The 21,988-nt window shown below is 49.2% G+C and overlaps 7 protein-coding genes across 7 annotated transcripts; 6 read left to right on the top strand and 1 right to left on the bottom strand.

The window, feature by feature from the left end:
• Window positions 1–106: 106 nt before the first annotated feature.
• Window positions 107–4,417, top strand: BKA55DRAFT_682884 (autophagy-related protein 11-domain-containing protein; the record flags this gene model as incomplete). Its single annotated transcript, XM_046198421.1, has 3 exons — window positions 107–174; window positions 226–337; window positions 383–4,417. The coding sequence occupies 3 exons, from the start codon at window positions 107–109 to the stop codon at window positions 4,415–4,417; spliced, it is 4,215 nt and encodes a 1,404-aa protein (XP_046056574.1).
• Window positions 4,418–5,314: 897 nt separating this feature from the next.
• Window positions 5,315–6,793, bottom strand: BKA55DRAFT_731997 (uncharacterized protein; the record flags this gene model as incomplete). The annotated part of the gene is made up of 2 exons (XM_046201214.1): window positions 6,400–6,793; window positions 5,315–6,369 (listed from the first exon to the last, which is right to left on the bottom strand). Exons 1-2 carry the CDS (start codon window positions 6,500–6,502, stop codon window positions 5,315–5,317), a joined length of 1,158 nt encoding a protein of 385 aa, XP_046056573.1. The 5' UTR covers window positions 6,503–6,793.
• A 275-nt stretch (window positions 6,794–7,068) lies between these two features.
• BKA55DRAFT_549657 (uncharacterized protein) lies at window positions 7,069–8,515 on the top strand. The gene has a single exon (XM_046191230.1). It carries the CDS (start codon window positions 7,132–7,134, stop codon window positions 8,125–8,127), a length of 996 nt encoding a protein of 331 aa, XP_046056572.1. The 5' UTR covers window positions 7,069–7,131; the 3' UTR covers window positions 8,128–8,515.
• A 604-nt stretch (window positions 8,516–9,119) lies between these two features.
• BKA55DRAFT_588415 (uncharacterized protein) lies at window positions 9,120–10,985 on the top strand (the record flags this gene model as incomplete). The annotated part of the gene is made up of 1 exon (XM_046194784.1): window positions 9,120–10,985. One exon carries the CDS (start codon window positions 9,120–9,122, stop codon window positions 10,983–10,985), a length of 1,866 nt encoding a protein of 621 aa, XP_046056571.1.
• A 956-nt stretch (window positions 10,986–11,941) lies between these two features.
• Window positions 11,942–13,351, top strand: BKA55DRAFT_532432 (uncharacterized protein; the record flags this gene model as incomplete). The annotated part of the gene is made up of 2 exons (XM_046189336.1): window positions 11,942–12,502; window positions 12,542–13,351. 2 exons carry the CDS (start codon window positions 11,942–11,944, stop codon window positions 13,349–13,351), a joined length of 1,371 nt encoding a protein of 456 aa, XP_046056570.1.
• A 3,581-nt stretch (window positions 13,352–16,932) lies between these two features.
• Window positions 16,933–19,815, top strand: BKA55DRAFT_588413 (uncharacterized protein; the record flags this gene model as incomplete). Its single annotated transcript, XM_046194783.1, has 5 exons — window positions 16,933–17,748; window positions 17,893–18,046; window positions 18,078–18,156; window positions 18,352–18,854; window positions 18,941–19,815. The coding sequence occupies 5 exons, from the start codon at window positions 16,933–16,935 to the stop codon at window positions 19,813–19,815; spliced, it is 2,427 nt and encodes an 808-aa protein (XP_046056569.1).
• Window positions 19,816–21,196: 1,381 nt separating this feature from the next.
• BKA55DRAFT_682877 (acyl-CoA N-acyltransferase) lies at window positions 21,197–21,829 on the top strand (the record flags this gene model as incomplete). The annotated part of the gene is made up of 1 exon (XM_046198420.1): window positions 21,197–21,829. One exon carries the CDS (start codon window positions 21,197–21,199, stop codon window positions 21,827–21,829), a length of 633 nt encoding a protein of 210 aa, XP_046056568.1.
• Between the last annotated feature and the right edge of the window lie 159 nt (window positions 21,830–21,988).

Genomic DNA, 21,988 nt, shown 5'->3' with positions numbered 1-21,988 from the left:
GCCCATTACAGCTCTGGTGATCAGAACCCATTTCTCTACTGAAGTGCCCCCTTCTCTTCCGTCGGTCGCACATTGCGGCAGTTTTTTCAACAGGAGATGTCTCGGGATGGCACTCCAGGTGTTGATAGCCCATACGGGCCTGCGGCTGGAAGTCGATACCACACAGTTCTCCATGTAAGCTTCGTCAATATAATGAAGAGATGTTGACAACTAACTCGGCTATAGCCTCGATGATCTCAAGGTCTGGGTTTCCAGGAAAACCTCGATTCCACCACAGCATATTGTCGCCCTAACCCCTCATGGCCGTACCGTCAAGTTCACAAACCTACATACAGAGGTTGGTTACTCAGTAAGAGATAAGCCTTTTCTGACCATATCCCAGAAAGAGATCTTCATATACGATATCCGAATAAGTTCCCCAGGGAATGCGAACCTCATCGCCCCAGTCCCGGCTCCGAAGCGGTACGTCATCCCGAATGCGCCGAACACGATCGATGATGTACAGTCAATATCATCATGGCAAGAGCTATACAAGGAGCGTCGAAATTGGGCGATGCATCTGGTTGAGGACTGCAGACAAATGAACACAACAACCCTGGCGCGGTACAGCGAGATAGATGTTATCATCAAGTGCTTGGATGCAGCTGTTGCGAACCTCGAAATCAGCATCAAGACCATAGAGCCCAAATACGACGACCTGAAGAAATGGGTAACGCCCGCACTGGAAGAGCACGGAACTCTGGTTGAAAAGTGGGAGCAATATCTCGATCTCGCCAGAAATACCCCAATCTCACCTTCAATGGTCAAGTTTATGACTCGACAAGAGACCAAGAAGTCGAAACCAACTTTGGAAGACCTCATCGAACTCGACACCGCAAAGAAAGCGGGAAAACTTGCCCCAACAGCCCACCGAAGGTTCAGCGATAAGGCCAATCAACTCAACAACACGGCATCTCAAATGTACAGAAGCTTAGAATCGCTGATTGCCGACTTCGAGAAGCTCATGAGCCGCTCTGCTCTCAGCCATAGCACGGATTCCGCACAACTCCTTGAAGATATCGAGGCAGTGGCGAAGCAGATGGAGTCCGACTATCGGGCAGCACTTGGATATGGCAATACGCAACGAGATGTAGCGCAAGCTTCCAAGACGGCTTCAGTACACACCGAGCATTTGGTACCAACGCTGAGAAAGCGAGTCAAAGAGATGGATGAGCTACTTCACTATGCCACAGACGCGCGAAATTCTATTGCTTCGGAATCAGCGAAATTCATGCGTTACGTTACGGAAATAACATCCCTTCATAATAACGTCAAAAGCCAAATCAACGTACTGAATCAGTCGGTAGATGACATGACGACATTCGATTACCTCCGTCTTATTCACCAGCTGCCTTATATGTACGCAGCTTTTGTCTCGGAAGCAGTTCGACGGCGCGAATGGGTTGATAAAGTCAAGACGGACTCGTCTACCTTAGCAAACGAAATGGCATTGTTTCAGGATGAAGAGTCAAAGCGACGGCGAAAGTGGCAAAAAATGATTGGTAGCATGTATGGTCCAGATCTGGACACAAATGTCATGGGCCTGGAAGTCAACTTGCTTGGAGAAGACAAACCATGGCCAGCTTTGACCAAAGACGACTTAACAGATTTCGTCCAGTTGTTGCAAGAGCAGCCAGTTGACCAGAGTGTATTGGATGATGTGTTGAAGCTCGTACAAGAGCTTGACAATCCAACAAAGCAGCAATCCAAACGACTCAAGGCGTTCAAGAACGGAAGTATTCATGAGGTGGCTCTTGGCAGGAGTGGTCTCATGATTCGAGGCGATGACGATTTACTGCAATCACTCCAGGAGGATAAAGGTAAATTAGAAAACAAACTAAAGACAGCCGAGAGCCGAGTCCGCCGTCTGGAGGATTTGCTTCATCGACAGAGCCAAGCCAGCCGTCCTGGAAATCTATTCCAGCCTCAGGGCCCCCAGCAACGCGAGAGAGGCAACTCTGGGTCATCCATCAGATCGAGCCGATTCGATGACCGTAGACGCTCTTCGGACGGCATCGACCCCTTGATGCGACGTATCACTCAGCTGGAAAACGAACTGCGAGAAGAGAAACAGCGGTCTAGTCGACTCCAGCAAGAACTCACAGCGCAATCGGGTCATCATGAGAACATCAAAGGTCAGCACGAAGACTTGAAGGGCCAGCATGAAGACTTGAAAGGTCAGATTGCGGAAGTTAACACTACCAAACAAGATCTACTCGAAAACATGGAGGCCCTCGAGCGCGAATTCGTCGAAGAGCGCAAGAGCCTAGAGAATGAGATCAAGACTCTCAGAGCACGACTGGAGGATACTGAGGACGAAATTGAGCAGTTCGACGAATCAAGACAGCACGAGAAAGCCGGATATGTTGTACGAGTGGAAGAACTGGAGGCTGAGCTGGAGCAAATCAACAAGCAGCGACAAGATGATGCCCTCAAAGCGCAAGGGCAAGTCGAGTTCCTCCGCAAGGAAACCCGAATTCAAAGAGAACAACAAGAAGCCCTTGAACAACAAGTTCAGTCTGTACAAGAGGAAACCCAGGAGGTCTCAAGAAAGTTGAGTGTTGCTGAGGAGACTCTGGATGATCATTGGCAGGCCTTGAAAAGACTGTTTACTGAGCTCCTGCCCGACGCTGCTGTCCCAGACAACTTTGTAGATCTTTCATATTTGCTACTTACGCAAGCCGGAACGCTCGTTGAGAAGTCCCGAAACTCGGAGGCAGACATTGATTTGCTAAAAACTCAGGTTGAACACTTCACGACAACCATTGCGGAACTTCGGGAACAGCTTGCTGAGAAGGACACTAAACTGTCCGAAGATGAAACGACAGCGGCTCATTTGCGCGAGAACTTAGCCGAGGAGAAAGCAAAGGTGACCGCACTTGAACAAGAGCTCGCAGATGGTAGAGAGCAACTTACCGAGTTACGTGCCAAGCTCAGTGATGGCGAAACTGGGCCCGAAGCTCTGCAGACAAGGCTCGAAGAGGAAGAGAAGAAGGTCATGGCCTTAACCGAAGAAGTGGCCTCCAAACAGTCCCAAGTCGGTGGTCTGGAGGAAGAGCTTCGCATGTTCCAAGAGAAAGCCGAGTCCCTCCAGGGCAAGATGTCTAACCTGAACAGCCAGTATGAGCACCGAGACGAGAAGACTAAGGATCTTACACAGCGCCTCTACTCTCAAAATGATCGTATGTGTCGGCTGTTGGAGCGTGTAGGATTTGCCATTACCAAGAAAGATGGGGATATGACCGTTACTAAGATCCCACGATCCGAAAGAAATGCCCAGAACCCCAACGACTCCTCTGATCCTGGTCCGTCTCTACGCAAGTCAGGAACTCTAAGTCGTGTCTTGGGCGATAGCGCCGATCTCGAACTCCTATACTGGCTTAACAACTCAGACTTGCAGGCCGAAAATGAGAAGTACGAAGCTTTCATGAATAAGATTGGCAAATTTGACATGGAGCTTTTCTCCGAGACCGTATATCGCAGGATTAAGGAAGTGGAGCACATGGCTCGCAAGTGGCAGAGGGAAGCCCGATCCTACAAGGAGAAAGCACACATTCTGCAGAAGGATTCGCACGAGAAGATTGCGTTCAAGCACTTTAAGGAGGGCGATCTGGCTTTATTTCTCCCTACACGCAATCAGCAAGCCGGTGCGTGGGCCGCTTTCAACGTGGGCTTCCCGCATTACTTCCTGCGCGAGCAAGATGCTCATCGCTTGCGTCACCGAGAATGGCTTGTTGCCCGCATTTCACGGATCCAAGAGCGTGTCGTCGACCTTTCGAAGAGTCTCCAGCCGAGCACCGAGACAGATTCGATCAACGATGAGGAGAACGATAACCCCTTTCAGCTGTCGGATGGTTTGCGATGGTATCTGATCGATGCTTTCGAAGACAAACCTGGCGCCCCCTCAACGCCTGGAATGGGCAAGTCAACTGTTGCGGCTAATACCGTGGAAGCGACAGCCAACATTCACACTCATGCTACGGGTGGAAAGGGTAAGAGTCGGGATAGCGTCACTAGTATTGAAGGTATTAACAAGACTTTGTCCAAGAGTCTTGAGAGTAGGCGTAGCAGTACCGGCTCCAAGAAAGCCCTGCCGTTTCAGCTTGGGGGCACGGCTTTGTTGAAGAATAGTGCTTTGGCTAGCGAGACCAACTCACTCCGAGCGCATCCCACCGACACACCCTCCGACACAAGCCCCACACAGGGAGGGCTTCTCACGGCAGCCAACGCAAGCCTAGCACAGAAAACTCTGGCAGAAGGGCAAAAGAGTGAGCAAACGGAGAGTCCGAGCAAGTCTCCTTCTGGCGAGTCATCAAACCAAGGCGGCAGCGCCAAAGCGGACGAGGTACGAAACGTCGACACCCTTCTTGGACCATGACGATGGGTTGCTGACGGCCAGTTAGCAGCCTCGGACTGCTCTGCAACGGGAGGATTCGGCTGAAAGTCCGACGAAAAAGTCGGTCGTTTGGGATTCTCTGTGGAGTGTTGACTATAATTATGAGAGTGCAGGCAGAAAGTAGTTCAAGTTGGTGACTCGTGTATCTGCTCTGACAGGGCCAGATTTTCTTACGTCTAGGAAGTTTTTACTATGGGAATGGATAGGTGTTATTACTTGTTTGGCGCACGAGCAGTATGTGTAAAGAAAGGGAATAGATTTCAGGAGCGTTCCGGATGGATAGCTAGGATGGGAAATGGATATTTGTTTACGGAATACAAGTTGAGACGAGAAGGAAGAGGCCAAGACTCCCTTCTAAGATAACTTTCAATTTACTGCATTAGAGTCATGCGTTTGTTACATAATGTGTCTAGGGGAGGCAAGGAAACTCAAGATAACTATCCTAAGTAATAAAAAAGACTGAGGTAAATTTAGTATAAATTCAATGTAACTTTAGTCAGCCTTAGGCCAGGTATTTTGGACACCACGCCTTAAGATCAGAAGTTTTCTTACTCCCAGAGGTGTATTTATGTTTTATCTGCGGTTGGCAAAAGGGGTTTATATTCAGGAGGCTACCTATCTTGCTGTATCAATTTATCTGCTCAAAAGCAACTACCTAGCCAACTACAGTCTGTTTAACAAATCCAAATCCAATAGCAAAAGGGGTTCGTCCGCAACAAGTGTGGGTTCTGGGCAAGGGTATCTGGGGAGGTATTGCTAGGCGTCAAGGCCTGATGGGGGAAACAAATGAGGCTATGAGATATATCCTTGAAGTCATCATTGGCGATCTTGGCCAGGCCGTCATCATCTTGGACGGCAAAAATGGAATCTTGAGAACCATTACAGCTCCGTCTCTGGCGCATACTGCATCACAAAATGGATCTGTCCGCCGGGCTGAAGACACTCCTTCAACCAATAGATATATGTTGGGAACCCAGCTAGTTCATCATCACCATTCTCATCGTCGCTTTCGTCGCTTTCGTTGCTGTCTTCAAAGTGGCTTTTGGCGACAGTGTTAGGCACATATTCCTGGTTTTCGAGTGTTTCAACCCAAAAGTCCTTGCCCATCTTACCGAAATTCTTTCTTGCGGGAAGTCCAAGAACAATAAGTGTCTTGAGCTTCAGATGCATTCCCATCTTAACACACAAGGACTTGAGTCCCGCGTTGGGGCCAGCGGTCCAAGGTCCTGAGAGATCAAGGCAAAGGCTCTTGAGGCCAGTCATGAGAGACCAGTTCAGATGAAGAAGAGCCAGACGATCCGCAATTCGTCTGCTAAATAAAGCGCGATTTAATTCGACCTGCATATTGGCATCGAGTCTATCAGACACTTGAGAGATGAGGTACTCATGCTCCTCAACCTCATCGAATACTTCGTCGTCCACCGTCCATGGAGAAGACCTAATCATGACATGGCCTCGTCGCTGACACTCGAGAAGATTGTCGTTTGCATGCAGCTTCTTGACATAGGCATTGCGGTTAGGACCGTCAATTCCACCATAAGCCTCAACAGCGAAGGGAAGGTCATTCATAATATCTCCGGTGAGAACAAGAAGATGTTCGGCTTCACGGTGAAATGCTTCGAGGTCCGGATGTCCGTTATTGTGTCGACTCCAGAGGGCCCGCATCGATTCAACAAGATCGGGATTGAGATATCTATCATAGATATGCAGTTGGTGAAGCACCCGATTCTTTTCGAGTGCTAGCTTCCAGCTCAAGTTTTCGGGCGTCAGGAAATCGATCTCACCGTCGGTGACAGGTGCCTCATGGATACATTTGTGTTGGAAGGGAATACTTTCGATCTGGCCCTGTCCAAACACACCATTACGATCCGGCTGACCCCGAGTGTAGATGACAGTGTAATAGTCACTGGAGACTTCACCGCAGACGGATTCACCTTGGGTGAGTAAGTGAACCTAGCACTCACTCTTTTGAGTGATCTCCGTAAGGATTTTCAAAGTGATCTCCTTGGGTAGTGTCGGCAGCTTTGGGATCCCGGGGGCATTCTGAGTGTTAGTCGGAGCACTCATGATTGTGTTTTGAAGGTGGTTGTGTTGATATATTGTGATAGGTGTCAAGTTCGTTTGAAGAAGAGACTGATAATGATGGTAAGGAAGGTTTGAGTTTGAAATTGGGATAGAGAACCGGCAAGGTCGGTATATGGTTTATACATGACTGTTCACGTGTTCATGGAGTTGTGGCAGTGTCATGTACTATGTTTCTGCCACTGTAATCGAAGAAGGGAAACAGTTCAACTGTTCGGTCCAGGTCAATTATGATTCAGTCAGTGGCACCAAGTAGAGGGTGGCAGAAAACTTCAGACTAAAGTCCTAAGTGACAAAGACTTAGACAATGTTATGATATTTTAGGGTAGTTTGTGATGAGCTTAGCTTGATCTTTGACCAGTTAATATTTTTCTCTCCCTAATGTAAGGTCTTAAGTCTTCTCACACCCAGAGGGCACCTTACGGTGTAAGTGAGGTTGTCGCAGATGCCAGCTTCTGATTGGTCTTTATGAAGTCGAGCTTATCTGGGGTCATGATGAAAGATAAGGCTTAAGTAAACCACCAAGTTAAGCTCCGCATTGTAAGTCTGCTCGGGGATTAACTTCTTCCCATATTTAACTATATAAGCTGAACCACAATTATCAATTGCCAGCCATGTCTTCAGAGATGCACCATAGTTTGCAGCGCTCATTACCTCCCGAACTCCTCTATCATGTCATAGAGGCTGTCTTGCCTTCGGATCCACTGGCATTAATCCCAGCATCGCATATTTCGACAAAGACATTACTTTCTCTGACACGGGTTTCGCGAGATACATACAAGTTAGCTAGTCGGCTGCTTCGAGAGCGATGCCTCTACATTGACACTAGTAGGCGTCTTGCGCAGCTGTTGCTCTGTCTTCCTCACTCTATGCCAAGTCTCCCACCTATACTGCCACTACGGGATATCACATCACTCTATCTAGCCCCATTTAAAGACAAACTAGACGACCAGCCCACAGCAGCTTGGGTGCGGGAGCTATTCTGCGAAATATGCGGTACACTGCGAAGGCTGGTTGTCGATATGCCATTCCAGAGTTTGGATCCACTGGATGATCATCTGAATGTCAGGAGGACCCTTCGCGAGGGTTTCGAGCGGCTGGATAAACTAGAGGAGTTTGTCTGCCTTGGTGATTACCCGGCACTGAGTCTTCAAGATGCTCCTACTGATGTCTGGGGTTTATGGCCGGATCTCAAACGCCTTACAATATTTGGTGCACCACTTGATAATCATTGGCTGTGGTGGTATATCGCGACGCAACAGCAGCTTGAGCATGTCATCCTCGCTCGATCAGTGAATGTCGAAGCAGCCAATATTAAGGAGGAGTATTTCCACAAACTACCACGAGATGATATGCGGTTGGACCGGGATATCAAGATTACCATTCTAGATGCAGCTTTTGTGTGGAGGGGTGTCAAGACATCACGTTGGAAGGAATTTGATCCAAAGGGACGGATGACAGTTGAGCTGTATGATGTGCCAACATCGTTCTATGGTGATGAGACACCCCGGGAGCTTGTGACGACGTGGGTGAGACGAGGTGCCTTGAACGGGAGTTTATGGGATTGGGAGGGTGAAGCTGTTAAAGAGACTGCGAACGATACTACTTGATGTGTTGTTATTCGATACCCAATTTTCTCATTGTCATATTGATGATATACGTCTTTATTTCCGTTCATTCTCATATTTAGCCGTGCTCGTAAACTGGATGTAGTATGAAACATCACCACTTGAGGGGATGAACACATCACAAGTTACAGAACACCCAAAAAGTATACATTTGACCTCGGATAGATAATCAAATCCAAACTCCAAGTCAAGTCCATTCAACTGAAAACCCCGCAATGTCCAAATCAATCGTGTACGGATACATCGGAAACGCAGCTCAAACATCCATCAGTTGTGAGGCTCCCGGGTAGCTTGTTCAATCTCAGGGTATCAAAAATGGTGGTCAGCAGCTCAAAAGATTGGGGGTTCAGAGCCAAATCCCGCCGAAAGCTGTCCCCAATGCCCCTGTCTAGCCTCTCCCCAGGCGGGGTTGTGGACATGTTCAGTGGGGTGTCTACCTTGTTCACCTGCCCAAATGGGGTAGAATTTTTTGAGGTGGAGCATGCTCCGGCTTCGCTTTCTTCCAGAAAACTCGCCATCGCATCGCCAAAAATCCCCGTGTTTCCCCCGGCCGTTGAGAGTCTGAGTTTGAGGTTAGCGGAAGTGGATTGTTTCTCCATAAACCTTCCTAACACCGAAGAGAACAGACCATCCATACCATACATACCATTCCATTTCTCGGTTTCTGTTACATACTTGCTTTCCGTGCGCTCTTTCATAGTCTCACGATCCGAAAACTCCAAATTTTGTTCCTCCACTGTCATGTCGCCCTGCGGCAAAAACTTAAACGCTACCACCGAGAGCTACTAAGTCCCCCCGATCAAGAAAGAGAAAAGCCTCTGTCGCGAAATCGCCATCCACACAAAGACATGCTCGCAAGCCACGCCCTGCTGTGACCGTTTGACCTGTCCGACACGAGCGTTTCCCTCAACGTTCCTCTTCCCCCGGATTTCGAATCCCGACCCTTCCGAACCCTTTGTAGGCCACCGTTGAAAATGCCCGAGAAATCGGCCTCAGTAGTGTCCTACGCTGCTGGTGCCTCTCTTGCTGCCGCAGCACTCATATATGTTTTCGCACCAAATTTCTCCATTGATCACGACGCCACGAGCTCCAAGAAAAAGTCTATAGTTGGTTTGAGAAATCAAGCCAATGACTGCTTCATCAACTCGGTTCTCCAAGCCCTTGCCGGCTTAGGAGAGTTGCGCATATATCTGATTCGCGAAACGCACCGCCGCCGCATCGAAGATCCCGCAGTATATGCTAGTCTTGTCCAGCCAGAGGGCAAGCAGATTGCCCAATGGAAGCTACAGGGCCTGCAAGAAGGACTTGTCACACAAGGACTGAAAGAGATGCTGGATGCGCTTAATGAGCGCCCCATTTACAAGAAGTCCATATCACCATTTCAGTTCGTCAAGGTTTTGGAGGCGGCATTCAAGCAAAGGATCAGTCGCCAACAACAAGATGCGCAAGAGTTTCTCCAAATCGTGGCCGAGCGCCTCAAAGACGAGTATCACTGCGGTCAACGAGCAAGACTACACATGCGGAGACGTGGTCTGTTTCCTACCCAAAGTACCCCGAGTGTCGAGAACGCGCCGGATGGTCAAGACAATGGTAAGGACGGCGACGAATCCTCACCAGAGCAGCAACCTACTACCAATGGTGACAACGACTCTGCTATCGAACCATCCGAGGAAACCGAGATTCCCCAGGTCAATGGCCAATTGCCGATAGAAATCGAGGAGGGCTTCCCAATGGAGGGAAAGTATGAGTCGCATCTTGAGTGTCAGACTTGTCGCTACAAGACTAAGCCCAGGGAGGAGACCTTCTGCACTATCACATTGGCCGTGCCGCAGGTCTCGGGCACGACATTGAATGCATGTTTCGATGGCATCTTCAAAACCGAGTATATCGATGACTTCAAATGTGAAATGTGTCGATTGATGCAGACAAAGGTGGATCTAGAGGCTGAAATGGCCAAGTCCACGTCTGAGAGTTTCAAGGCGCAAGCCCAGGAAAGCATCGACAAGCTCCAGCATGCTATTGACACAGATCCCGAGAATCCCCCAGAGGATGTCGAGCTTGGCGATATTCGCTTTGCGCCCAAGAGGAGGATCGCAAAGACCACTCGAATGTCCATATTCCCAAAGATATTGGCTATTCACCTCTCCCGTTCCATCTATGATGTGGGACAAATAACACAAAAGAACTCTGCCAAGGTGGTCTTTCCGGAACAGCTCCCTCTTGGTGGCTTGATGGATCAAAAGAGATATAAGCTGCTCGGGCTGGTCACTCACCGTGGCGGACACAACAGTGGTCATTACGAAGCATTTCGACGACAGAACGTTGCCGCGCCCTTCTCCAACCCGAATACCTTCCAACCATCAGAAGCTTTTAGCAAGACACCAACACCCATAGGTACCCCTATCATGGGAGGCAGACCGACACACAGTCCGGCAATCTCTACGCCTGACCTCCTTTCAGGCTCATCTGGTGACTCGACCCCTTCTCTAGAATCTCTGCCGGTTCCGCCTAGGAGTGTGCCTGCAGACCTACGGGGATCGGTGAGCCTACCAGCAATTGGCAAACAGAAGGATCCGGAAACCAGCAGTCTTCGTTCCGTGGCCGCCTCGACAAAGTCAGCCCTCTCTAAGCTTACATCGCCCAAGCAAACAAACAGCAGTTCATCGCCACCCAAGTCTGTGACATCAAACGTCGCAAAACGATCAAGGAAGCGAAAGTCAGCAACAGACAAATGGTGGCGCGTCAACGACGAAAAGGTCAAGGAGGCAAAGACCAGCGAGGTCTTGGGCATGCAGAGAGAGGTGTATCTGCTATTTTACGAGCTCGATAAGGATGCTTAGGATGCTGATGAGGCTTATCCAGCTCATGAAGTTGGAGGATCGTGTGTGATGCTCTGATGTGCCAGTTCTGTTACGCTTTACAGAGTTGATGAAGGGGGACTGTTTTTTCTTTTTATCCTAACTATTTGCATAGGGTTGGCGTTTCAAGTAAGACAGTTTCGGGATTTTCTATACAGTTAGATTCCACGGTGCTTTTATACAGTCTTTGAAAAATATCCAGCATTGGATACATGGGAGTTGGAGAGGAAAGAAGGTCATTTATAGATAGGGGCTATCATTCTTATCTATGGCAGTAGTGAATACACATATAACCGCCAACAACATATTTCACTATTAGAAGCAATGTGTGTTTACAATGCTGGACATGTTGCCTTTGATTTGAAGCCAACATTTGAATATTCTATTACCTCCGAGCTTCTAACCTCCCAATTAAATATGAGATCGTATCCAAAACGACATTACTTCCATTTCTAGCGACCAATCACAGTTCCACAACTAATGACTCAGCAGGGTATGCAACAGCTAACAGATTGGGGATGACGACTCACCAGCCTCGTTGATCGCGTTCCGCGTTGCACTACCTTTTATGCATTTTCTCTTTTCCAAGAGAGCCTTTTTCTTATAGGGCTGTCTCTGACTCGTTTAATAAGAGACTCACTATATTGTCCACTGAGGCTGAGCTTGACCGTCAGGCTGCGGGTCTTCACGACAAGGGAGCAACCATCGTCAATCCTTCGCTTGGGACCAAAAGCAGCAACTGGCAAATACCTCAAACCACATGAGAAGTCTAATATTCTGATTCATGATTTTTCTTTCTTTTCACCTTAGGATGTTAAGTCTGAGAGGGAATTGTATGTCGTTTCATTGGTTCCTGTTGAGATCAGGCCCTGTCAGACAAATCTCATAACTCAGACACCTTTTTCCACCTCTCATATAACATAATCATTTTAGCCGCGATGGTTGTTATTTCTCGACGCACGAGGCGTCGCCTACGGTCCATCCTTATTCTTATTCTCATCTCCACCTTCATCATCTATTCTATCCTTCCTCACGATTCAGCCATCCGTCTGGCTTTTGTCTTCAACATCTCGCGGTTCTTTAATTTTCTGCGTGGCGCAGCAACAAACCGAGACGCCTGGTTATGGAAATCGCCGCGGTACGCCGTAGATCTCAAGAACGAAGTGGGTTATCTCATCAAAACCGGGTATGGAACGCGTCACCGAGTGCCTGAGCAGCTCGCTGCCTTTGAGGCAACAGGGGGTTTCTTAGGAAAGGAAGGCGAGAGTTTCCTAGTTGTAGGAGATTGGACGACAGTGAATCATACAGATGCAAAGCTGATAGGCGTGACGGTGCACGATGCTATCAAGAGAGTTGTGGAGACCAAGATCAGAGGCAAGGTGGATGATTACCCCAGGCTGGTAAAGTATAGAAGACTCCAGGCAAAGCTCCAGGTAGGAGACGAAGAAGAAGCTCTGAAGATTGGGCAAAGTTATGGCTGGGAGCTTGATGCGCTAAAAGTTTGTCTCTCTAACAACTTCTCTCCACACCGCTAACAGAGGCAGTTTATCATGGGCATGGAGATGATATATCATGAGTTGCCAGGCAAAAAGTGGTACATTATCTTAGATGACGACACTTTCTTAATCCGACCTTCTCTGGAGCTACTCATGGGTCACATCGACTACCGCAAGCCCCAGTATGTTGGTAACGCAGTAGGCGATTACAAGGCGCGCTTCGGGCACGGAGGATCTGGAATCCTGATATCCGGAGAAGCGATGCGCCGTTTGTTCGAACAGCCGGGCATCGTACAAGAGGCATACGCCGAGTCCATGACCGAGACGTGGGGAGATCGACTGGTGGCGACGACGCTCCAGAAGCTAGGCATTTACATCGAAGAGTCATATAATCATCACTTCAACGGTGAGCCTCCGTCCATCACGCGCATCTGGGGCGATCGTTTCTGCTCGCCCCTACTTTCATTCCACGGCTTGCGGAAGCCCGGCGAGATGCGCCGTGTTGGGGAGACACTCGCAAAAACAGACAAGCCGGTGTTATGGCACGACGTTTGGCAGTTGTTTGGAGGCTCAGCTATGTCGGCGCTTGAGAGCCGCCCAACAGAACTAACGGCGGATCATGTGGGCAAGCCGGACGAGCACACCCGCTCATGGGGCGATGTGAGGAGTGCCAATGCTTGCCAAAAGCGATGTGAACAGAGCGGACGACGCTGCTTGGCATGGACATATGAGATGGAGATTGAAAGATGTCACACGAGTCCTTGGCTACTGTTGGGGGCGGACGGCGCTACAGGAAAGGCCTCGGGCGTAAACTGGCCCGAGGTGAAGCCATTGCTCAAAGGCTGCAGATAGATGAGGAGATATCCTCTGCCAGCGAGTAAGAGAGAACAAGCTCGTGTTGGCTAAGTCTGAGACCCTGCTTTGCTGTTCAAATTCGAGCTGCTTCTGAGGACTCGTCATCGGCGTGAGTTGTCTGGCGATACCATGTTATGCTCGGGGCTTTTCCCCGGCCGAATATGTATCATATCATGTACTATATCATGTATCATATGCACATTGGATGCCCCTTTAGCCTCAAGTGTCTGTTCCCACTCAGCGAACGGAGTAAGGAAGAAAGCAAGAGAAGCCTCATTGGAACGCCTCCGAGGACTAGCGACCCAAGAGCCGACCGCTATTGTATTGACAACCGGTGTGGAGAGGAAAAAATGGATCGTGGATACCACCACAGCTTCTCTGCACATGGAGGAAGGGAGGGGAGGGGAGGGGCTAGGGGCTGAGCCAACAAGCAGTGGTCAAGTTTAAGGTCAGCGTTCCAGGAATCCGGGAACTAATGGTAGGCGAGAGAGGGAGCAGGCAGGCGACTAGTAAGGCGAGATAGTGAGATGCGTTGGAAAGAAAAGCCGGTTGGCCAGACACCCTCCCTCAAACCCCCCTTGCTTGACGGTCTTCGCTCGCTTGCTTCCCGTCGCCGTCTGTCAGCCGGGATGTTTGCCTTGACAGAAAGTAGGGTGGGTGGGTGATTGCCATTGCCGTTGCCACTTTGTACCTGTAGGTATAGCACAGTGCAGGAGTAGACCAAGTCTGAGGAGGATCCGCTGCAGTTGGGTGGGATCCATGTGGGTGGGTGGTTCATTAGCGAACCATGGCTTGAAGCTGTGGAGAGGCTCGTCTCGCTTACGTCGGGACCTTGCCGTTGAGTGTAGGCATCTACCTATATTGTGTACGGGTACGGCCAGAAAGCTAAAACATGGCCGAACAAACTGACGGCTGAAGACACTTACTCGTCTTGTTGTGCTATGGTTCATGCATGAACAGGGCCTGTTTTAAGGTTTCTGGCTTCCAGTTTGGCATCTATCTGAGAGATGGAACAAAGACGAAGTGACACAGAGGGCAGGGGTTTCGGATTTGCTGAAATTGGAAGAGGGGGGAGATGATATTGGATTTCTTAAGATTGGGGAGTGTGGACAACGGCAAGATTTGCAATTCACCGTGACCTAGCCTGGCGGGTACCTGCTTGTGAGAAACGGCCGGCTAAAGGAAATAAAGGATACTTTTTGTAGGTAAAAATGACGACTGCGACGAGAGGCAATCTTGCAAAGGACGGAGTCGAAGTAGCTAGGTAGGTTTGAAGTTTGATATAATAAGAATTCAAATGCAAATCTAAATTCGAACCATGTAGTGGATAAGTTTATTTTGGACTCTATGACTCAGCCCAAAGAACAACAAATGGAAACTGAGATGGGAAAGTTAAGGTAGGGACGGCAGTTAGCTTTGATTTCTTCCACTTGCTGGCTGGGTTCGAGCCAGCGAGCACCGTCTGGTTGGTACCTGACATTAGTGGCTCTATAGAATGACTTGGAAGGAAAGTCAAGTCTCTTAGGGATGTGTTGTGGGGTCAGTGGCTTGCGGGGATTTGACTTTGACATTTTTGGAGAAATTCTCAGCGTTCGATTGATGGATGAGATACGGATACGCAGATCAGTGCAGTGGTTGGCTGCCTACCTATACAAGGAGAGAAGAGACAACATATGGATAACAACAGCTAGGCCCCAGATGACCTACACTGAGTATTGACTATCCAGGTCTAGCCCAAGCGTTAATCTCAGTCGGAACTTTTCAACTTGAGCTCATGCTCATCACAAAGAATAGGGGTTGAAGTTTACGACGGGACGAGAACCTTGCACCCGATAGGCCATGAGTGGCACACAATCAAGCCAGTTGCCGCCTTGTATCGAACTCAAGCCAGGATTGCCCAGGCCACATGCAGAGGACGGTACACGGACATAACTCTTGCATGCACCTGTGCAGATGAAGCCTTGAACTCTAATCGATGTTTGCATTGTACTTGATTATTTGTTAAAGTGAAGTTGCAGGGCAGACCGAAGAGAATAGAGCAGATTACAACTGCTTGCCATAGATAAGTCTTATCCCTTTCCTTAGATGCTGAGCCATATGCTGGCCAGCCTCGTTGAATTCCATTGTATAACAATACACATATGAGTACTCCGTATAAACACAGTCAACCAATACTTGCGGAATCTCTGCCAAGCCAACCTAATCATCCATGCTATACGGATACCTTGCCCGGTATTGCGCCTCATTAACAGGGTCAGGTATTCCACAGAGCTTGGGCATGGTAATAGCTTCTATAGTGCTTCCAGAATTGCTGGATACTAGGGGTCTAGTCAAGCGAGTAAAGGAGAAACGCGAAAAAGAAATTCTCGTTAGTAGGTAGTAGCCGACTTGACCGATGATGGGCATATGTATGTGATATTTCTATGTCCCTGAGATTCAGACTATGGAGTACCATGTCTGTGGGAAGTTTATACAAGGTAAAGCTTTGAAGCTCGAGATTGGCCAAGATCTGTCGTTCGACGGGCGATGCGCCGCTAATGCACCTGCTTCCAGCTCCAAAGAGGCTCTAGCTGGAGCTACTATTCTTCCGTTCAGCTGATTGCTCGATTGATGGGTTATGCTAAGAACTAAAAAGGGAATGATACAACCATAAACTTCAATTTTCCAAACTTTGAACGCCGACTTTTTGTTTGTTCGCATCCGATCTTGAGCGCCTCATCAAACAGCCTTTTCAATAAGCGAGGCTCTTTTGCATCTGCCTCATGCCTATCAGTGCGATCTGCCTCTGCCAACTGCTCTGCTGGGCGAATTTCTCGCCTCCATTTCGTCTACATACCCGTCCGTCTGTTGCATAAGTTCTACAAGTAAAGTAAATCAGGTCGCTCACTGGACCAAGTTCGCGCCGCGCTTGTTTGTCGAGTATCGATCATCCCGTATGGGCATCGGCCTACAAAGCCCGGCCCGTCTCCACTAGAACTTTTCAATTTACTGGGACCCGGCGGCCAACACCAACACCACCACCACGGTCACCACTCCCACCACTACCACTACCACGCGGCAACCGGGCAGGGGGCGATCCAGTTATTCTGTTGTATAGTATTGTACTGTACAGTATAGTATCTTCGATGCTTGACGACGACGACGAAGGGACAGGACGAGTCAACTCTATTTCCCGTTTGCCCCCGATCTTGGAGCTCAGCCTCTGAGCCTCGCTTCCGATCCCGCCTCTTGGACCCCTGGGCCTTGCGATCTTCCTCTTCGCTCTGCTGCTGCTGCTGCTTCTCCAGCGCGTCACCTGTTGATGGTCTTGGCCCCGTCCATCATCGCGACTCTTGCCTTGCTCTCGCTGGCAGTTGCATCGCCGTCGCATCCTGTCGCGACCCCTGGTCCTGGGTTCTGCCCCTCTTGCACGCCTTTGCTCCCCTTGCCACGCCCTGGCTCTGGCTCCTCTTGATCTTCCTTGCCCAGCGCCAGCAATTCGACTTCCTCCGTGACCCAGGGTCGCGTCCCCCTGGTCGCTTGTCCTTCTTCCTGACTTTGCTTTGAGGCTCCATAAAAATTTCTAATTAAAAAACAACATGGCTCAAGACGACCATGGTCAGAGTCACAGTGACTCTCCCAATAACCCTACAATTTCTGCTCCAACATCGACTTCTCCTTCTCTAGCTCCCATAGTTACATCTGTCACCGCTCCTCCAGCTTCCACCACGAGTGCTGGACCTCTTAAGACTGCTGCTGCCGACACGACACTCCCACCCATCACCGAGCTTGCTTCAGTGCCGTTCACGGCTGCGGACCGCCCGACCGCCTCGACGACCGTTCCAGTTCCCACCTCTACACCCGCCGCATCCTCCGAATCCGAACCCTTCGCCGTCTCTTCTTCCGTGCCGACTCTCACGCCAGCCTCGGCTCCTGCTGCTTCTGCCGCTCCGCCCGCGGTTCCTCAGCAGAACGGCGACAGCAGGGCCCCCGAGGCTGCTTCGACACCCACGTCCAATTCGGAAATGTCCAACCAGCATCCAGGACTACCTCATGGTCAGCATGTGAGCTACCCGGGCTCCTCGACGCCTTATGCGTCCTCGGCAGGCCCATCAGCCGCCCAATATGCCCCTTATCCTGTAGTCACGAGTCAAGCAACGGAGCCATACAGACCGAGTCCTATGCCTGTTAGCATGTCGCTGCCTAGCATGAGGACGATCGAAAACCCACATGGGCCTCCGGTGTCGAATCCGCAGGGCATGCCAATGAACATGCATATGGCGCCCACGTCAGGCGGTGTGCCATTCTATGGCCACCAAGGCATGCCAATGGCAAGCTACGGTCTTCCCGATTCTATGGCTCGTTATGCTATTCCTCACGATCCGCGACTTTTGGGTCACAGGGGACCGAAGAAGGTGTGTTGAAGCTTGGTTAGGGTCTCGTTCCGACAGGCCATAGCTAGCTAAGGGTATGGCAAGATTGAAGCTGACTGTAACCTGTAGGAGATTAAACGTCGGACAAAAACAGGCTGTCTGACTTGCAGAAAACGTCGTATCAAGGTAAGCTATGATTTCGTATTTGTCTCCCCTTGTGCAGCTTGTGGCCTTGGAACGCGAGATGGGACGCGACGAATCAAGAGGATGACTTGGGAAGAAGGCGGGCTTCAGATACGCGTCGTGGGTGGTGAGCTTGAAGCGAGTTATCCAAAACCCTGTGCTGCATCAAGTTTGCAGCTTTTTTGCAGACTTGCTCGTTTGCCAGGAGGCCACAGAAACGAGCAAGACTCACATTCACGTAGCACTCATTGGCCCAGATTCTCCCAAGTAATGCTTGTTTCGCGATCGCCCAAACCCAACCTCACAGCGCTTCAGTAAATGGATTGTCTGGGAGTTGAAGCTCCTCGAGGTTTTGGGAGCTCTACTTAGCTTGTCATTGGTCGCAGCTACCGTGCATCTCCTAGGCAGCTACACAAGCCCCCTCTCTACTTTTTGGTGGAGATAGCACCCCGCCCAACACAGCTCTAACATCTTCTCCCAGTGCGACGAAACACACCCAACTTGCAACAACTGTAAAAAGTCGAAGCGCGAGTGTCTCGGTTACGACCCCATTTTCAGACAACAAGCGGGCGGGCAATCGTCTTCCAATATTCAACCCGCGCCTAGCCAAAGAACCCCTCCCACGGTTCCAAGCTCTGTACCTTCGACTGTCCCTTCGTCGATAGCGCCCAACCCTTCCCTTACTGCTCGACCTACAAACTCATACGGCAGCCAGCCGTCGATGCTCCCAAGCTCGTACGCAACAGCTCACGCGACTACAGCAAGCCCTAACCCGTCCATTACCTCGCTTAGCTACGACTCAAGTTTCTCCAACGTTGCATCTCCTCCTGTCAAATCTGAGTCGACATACGAGTATCCGCCCGCAATCGACCCAGCCCTTCAAGGATTCTCATCAACCTCCAACGCAGAAAGCTCTAGAGCGGTTGAACAAAGGCCTCTTGCTGACAACAACCAACATCTTAGAGGTGGCGCCCCCTACTATTGATTTCACCCTTGTTCGTCGTTTGCTGCGCTGCTGTTGAGAACATCTGCTTACGCGCGTTTCTGACAGCCAACAAAATGAAGATTGATGAAATCATCGATCTCTTGGGCACAGTTCCTCCGCCCCAGAACATTGCCCATACTGAGGGGATTCACAATGAAATCACCAAGGTTTATCATGAAATGTACGCACCTGGGCTTACCTCTTTCTTCGAATCCGGGTGGTACTATTGTACGGAAAATGGATCACCCTCGTTTCCTAGAAGCCAGCGTCTTATCGAATTAATGGCGTCTTTTCTCAAGGCTTTGGAGGCTGTAAAAGTCAATGATCAAACCCAAATGGCTTACTCTGGTATTCTTGAGACGCGCCTTGTGTGGGAGCTTGCGCGAGCAGTATACGAAACTCCCGCTGCAGCTTCCGCTATCAGTACCACAACACTGCCGCGCGATGGTGATGCGAAGGAGACCCAAAACCGTGTCCGAGTTGTTGAGGCACTTTTGTGCGGAGATCATCTATCAGTCAACCCACTCTGCCCACCAATTCAAGACCCTGACAGTTATCGAACCCGACAATTTGATTTCTGGTACAGCCTAGCTGAGTTCGTGCGTACGCGGGAGGATCCCAATGGTCCGTCTGCGGCCAAGTCTAGGGAGGAAATGCTTTCGAGAATGCGCTATCTTCTCGATGGTCGTGAGAACCGCGATGTTCTCTACTCGATTGCAGTTGTTCGAGAACTGGCTCCCCACTTCGATTCTCCTTACGGCAACGCTGCTCCTCAGCACGCCGACGAGAGTGACCCCAAGAACAGACTCTCAGTTGCATCCAAGTTCATTTACGATGAGTCTCAGGTCACAGGTGGAACAACCAACGTCGTACGACGTCTATGCGACATTGCACATAGAGCTTTCGTCAATCCAGGTGTCAATATTGCTCGGAGATCTTGATCTCATTTTGTTGGTGTTTTCGGGGTCGGTTTCTAAATTCCATCTTTCACAGTTTGGCTATAGCCATAATTTCCTTTGTCAGTAACACACTATGGCCTTTCGGTCATTCTTCACATTTCCTAACAAAAGCACTGTTCATCACTACAAAGCGGGATGTCGTTCGTTGCATCTTCTGGGGCATGGCGAGGGGTTCATTAAAAGTTTTTTATTGTTCGTTTTGGTCTGTGGCGTTTTCTTCCCAACGGGAACAGTGAGGCATCGTCTTTTTTCTTTATTCCCCCTTTGTTCATAACGGCCTACATCATTCGATCTTGGTCGCGGCGTTTGCAAAAAACAATGGCCCCTATGGTCTAAACGTATACCTTAATGCTCCTGCGGCTCGGCAGTGAGGGAGAAGAAGATATATAGATTTCGGCATCAAGGGATCGGTAGAGACCTGACACGGAGTGGATTATAAAGGGAACAAAGGATACCAATAAGCTAGCGTGGGGCTTCCATAGTGGCATACTCTGTTTGCCCGGTTTGAGTTTCGATATAAGGCATTTAACTTGGCGAGCCGAGGGCATAAAGCTCAGCTTGATTGATCTTGGTGAAGGGTGACCACATAAGGACCCTTTTCTGTCTGGCTAGCTACTCATCAACATGGGCCTCATTGCCTTGTTTATGTAGGAGAAATCATAGCGCTTAGCATATAATAATGGTTACAATAATTATATATTACTTATCATAACAATCAGTAGGTGCTGATTATACTGAGTGATCATTGAAGCTGTCATTGGAAGTATGAGAGAGAGCCTTGAGACGGTTCTTTTCTATATTCTATATAACTTTATTCGTCTGCAGCTCTACTGGGTCGCTATGCATACCACCTAGCAGGCTTGTTATCGTCGTTGCATGTTGAAGGCCAAGAATTATCGATTTTGAGTAGGAATATACCTAATTGACACACTTAAAACTTAAAACTTAAAACTTAAGGCTTACTCTTGGTATCTTGAATAGAGTGTAATAATCCGGGTGTCTTGCCATCGTTCGATTATACCTATTTCTATTTGTGGACTTATCGTAACCTCCACTTATTGGCGGCATGTAACTGCCTGTAAGACACTAGCTGCGTGAAGGAACCTTTGTAAATCGGCGAAGACGGCAATGAAAGCCCCTTTTCGAGGCATCGCCGTCGTGAGTCACTGAGGTTGTCATATCGGCAGGTATGATTCAAATAAGCTGGACTCCTCACTTTAAGTCTAAATAGATAGATGAATTAAGCCCAACTTACACTACTTCTGACTTACTCTTTTTGTTCGACTCATCACAAACACTTGCACTTATAAGAACACACCACTCGAGCAAACCAACTTGCTATTAACTTTAAGTAACATTCACCATGGCTAGCACAAGAAAGTTAACGGCAACTTCCTCAACCTGCGAGGAGCAGGGAGCAAAAATACTTGAAACGGAACGTCTTATCCTCCGTCGATTCTATCCTTCCGACGCAGAAGTCATGGCTAAAGCCGCTGACAATAAGTCTGTCTCTATGAACATGCGCGATGGTTTCCCCTCCCCTTACACACTGGCCGATGCAGAGTACTTTATCAACAACGTGGCCAACAACTTTGACGGCGCTGGTCAACACTGCGGTATCTTTGTCAAGGCCAACACAACAGAGAACCCTTCATCGGAACCAGTTTTCGCAGGCGCCATAGGCATGATGGCTAAGAACGACGTATATTTCCGCACATGGGAGTTGGGCTACTGGTTAGCTGAGACAGCTTGGGGCAAAGGCTATGCAACTGAAGCTGTCAAGGCGCTCATACGATGGTGTTTCGAAACATGGCCTGAATTGAACAGGATTGAAGCGTGCGCGAATGGGCACAACAAAGCAAGCCAGAATGTGCTGAGGAAATCTGGGCTCATTGAAGAGGGCACCAGGAGAGGCGCTGTTTGCAAGAATGGAGAAATATTAGACGAAGTTTTATTTGGTCTGTTGAGAAGTGAACTACAGATGAATGGGGAGTAAAGGAAGATACAAATCTGACACTGGAGAGTTTATACCTATAATACGGAGTGGTTAACATTGTCTTCCACTCCAAGGTCCGCCTTGAACGTGATAGGGTAATGCCCAACAGAAATTTTTATAGACTTATAATGCATACCCTTAGGCAGTATATAGGAGTAT

The sequence above is a fragment of the Fusarium redolens genome, assembly GCF_020744475.1.
Source record: "Fusarium redolens strain MPI-CAGE-AT-0023 chromosome Unknown BKA55scaffold_1, whole genome shotgun sequence".
Lineage (NCBI taxonomy): Eukaryota > Fungi > Ascomycota > Sordariomycetes > Hypocreales > Nectriaceae > Fusarium > Fusarium redolens.
This window is presented reverse-complemented; position numbering and strand designations above follow the sequence as displayed.

Coding starts and splice junctions, on each gene's coding strand:
- BKA55DRAFT_549657 (XM_046191230.1), top strand. CDS start 7,132: ATGTCTTCAGAGATGCACCATAGTTTGCAGCGCTCATTACCTCCCGAA.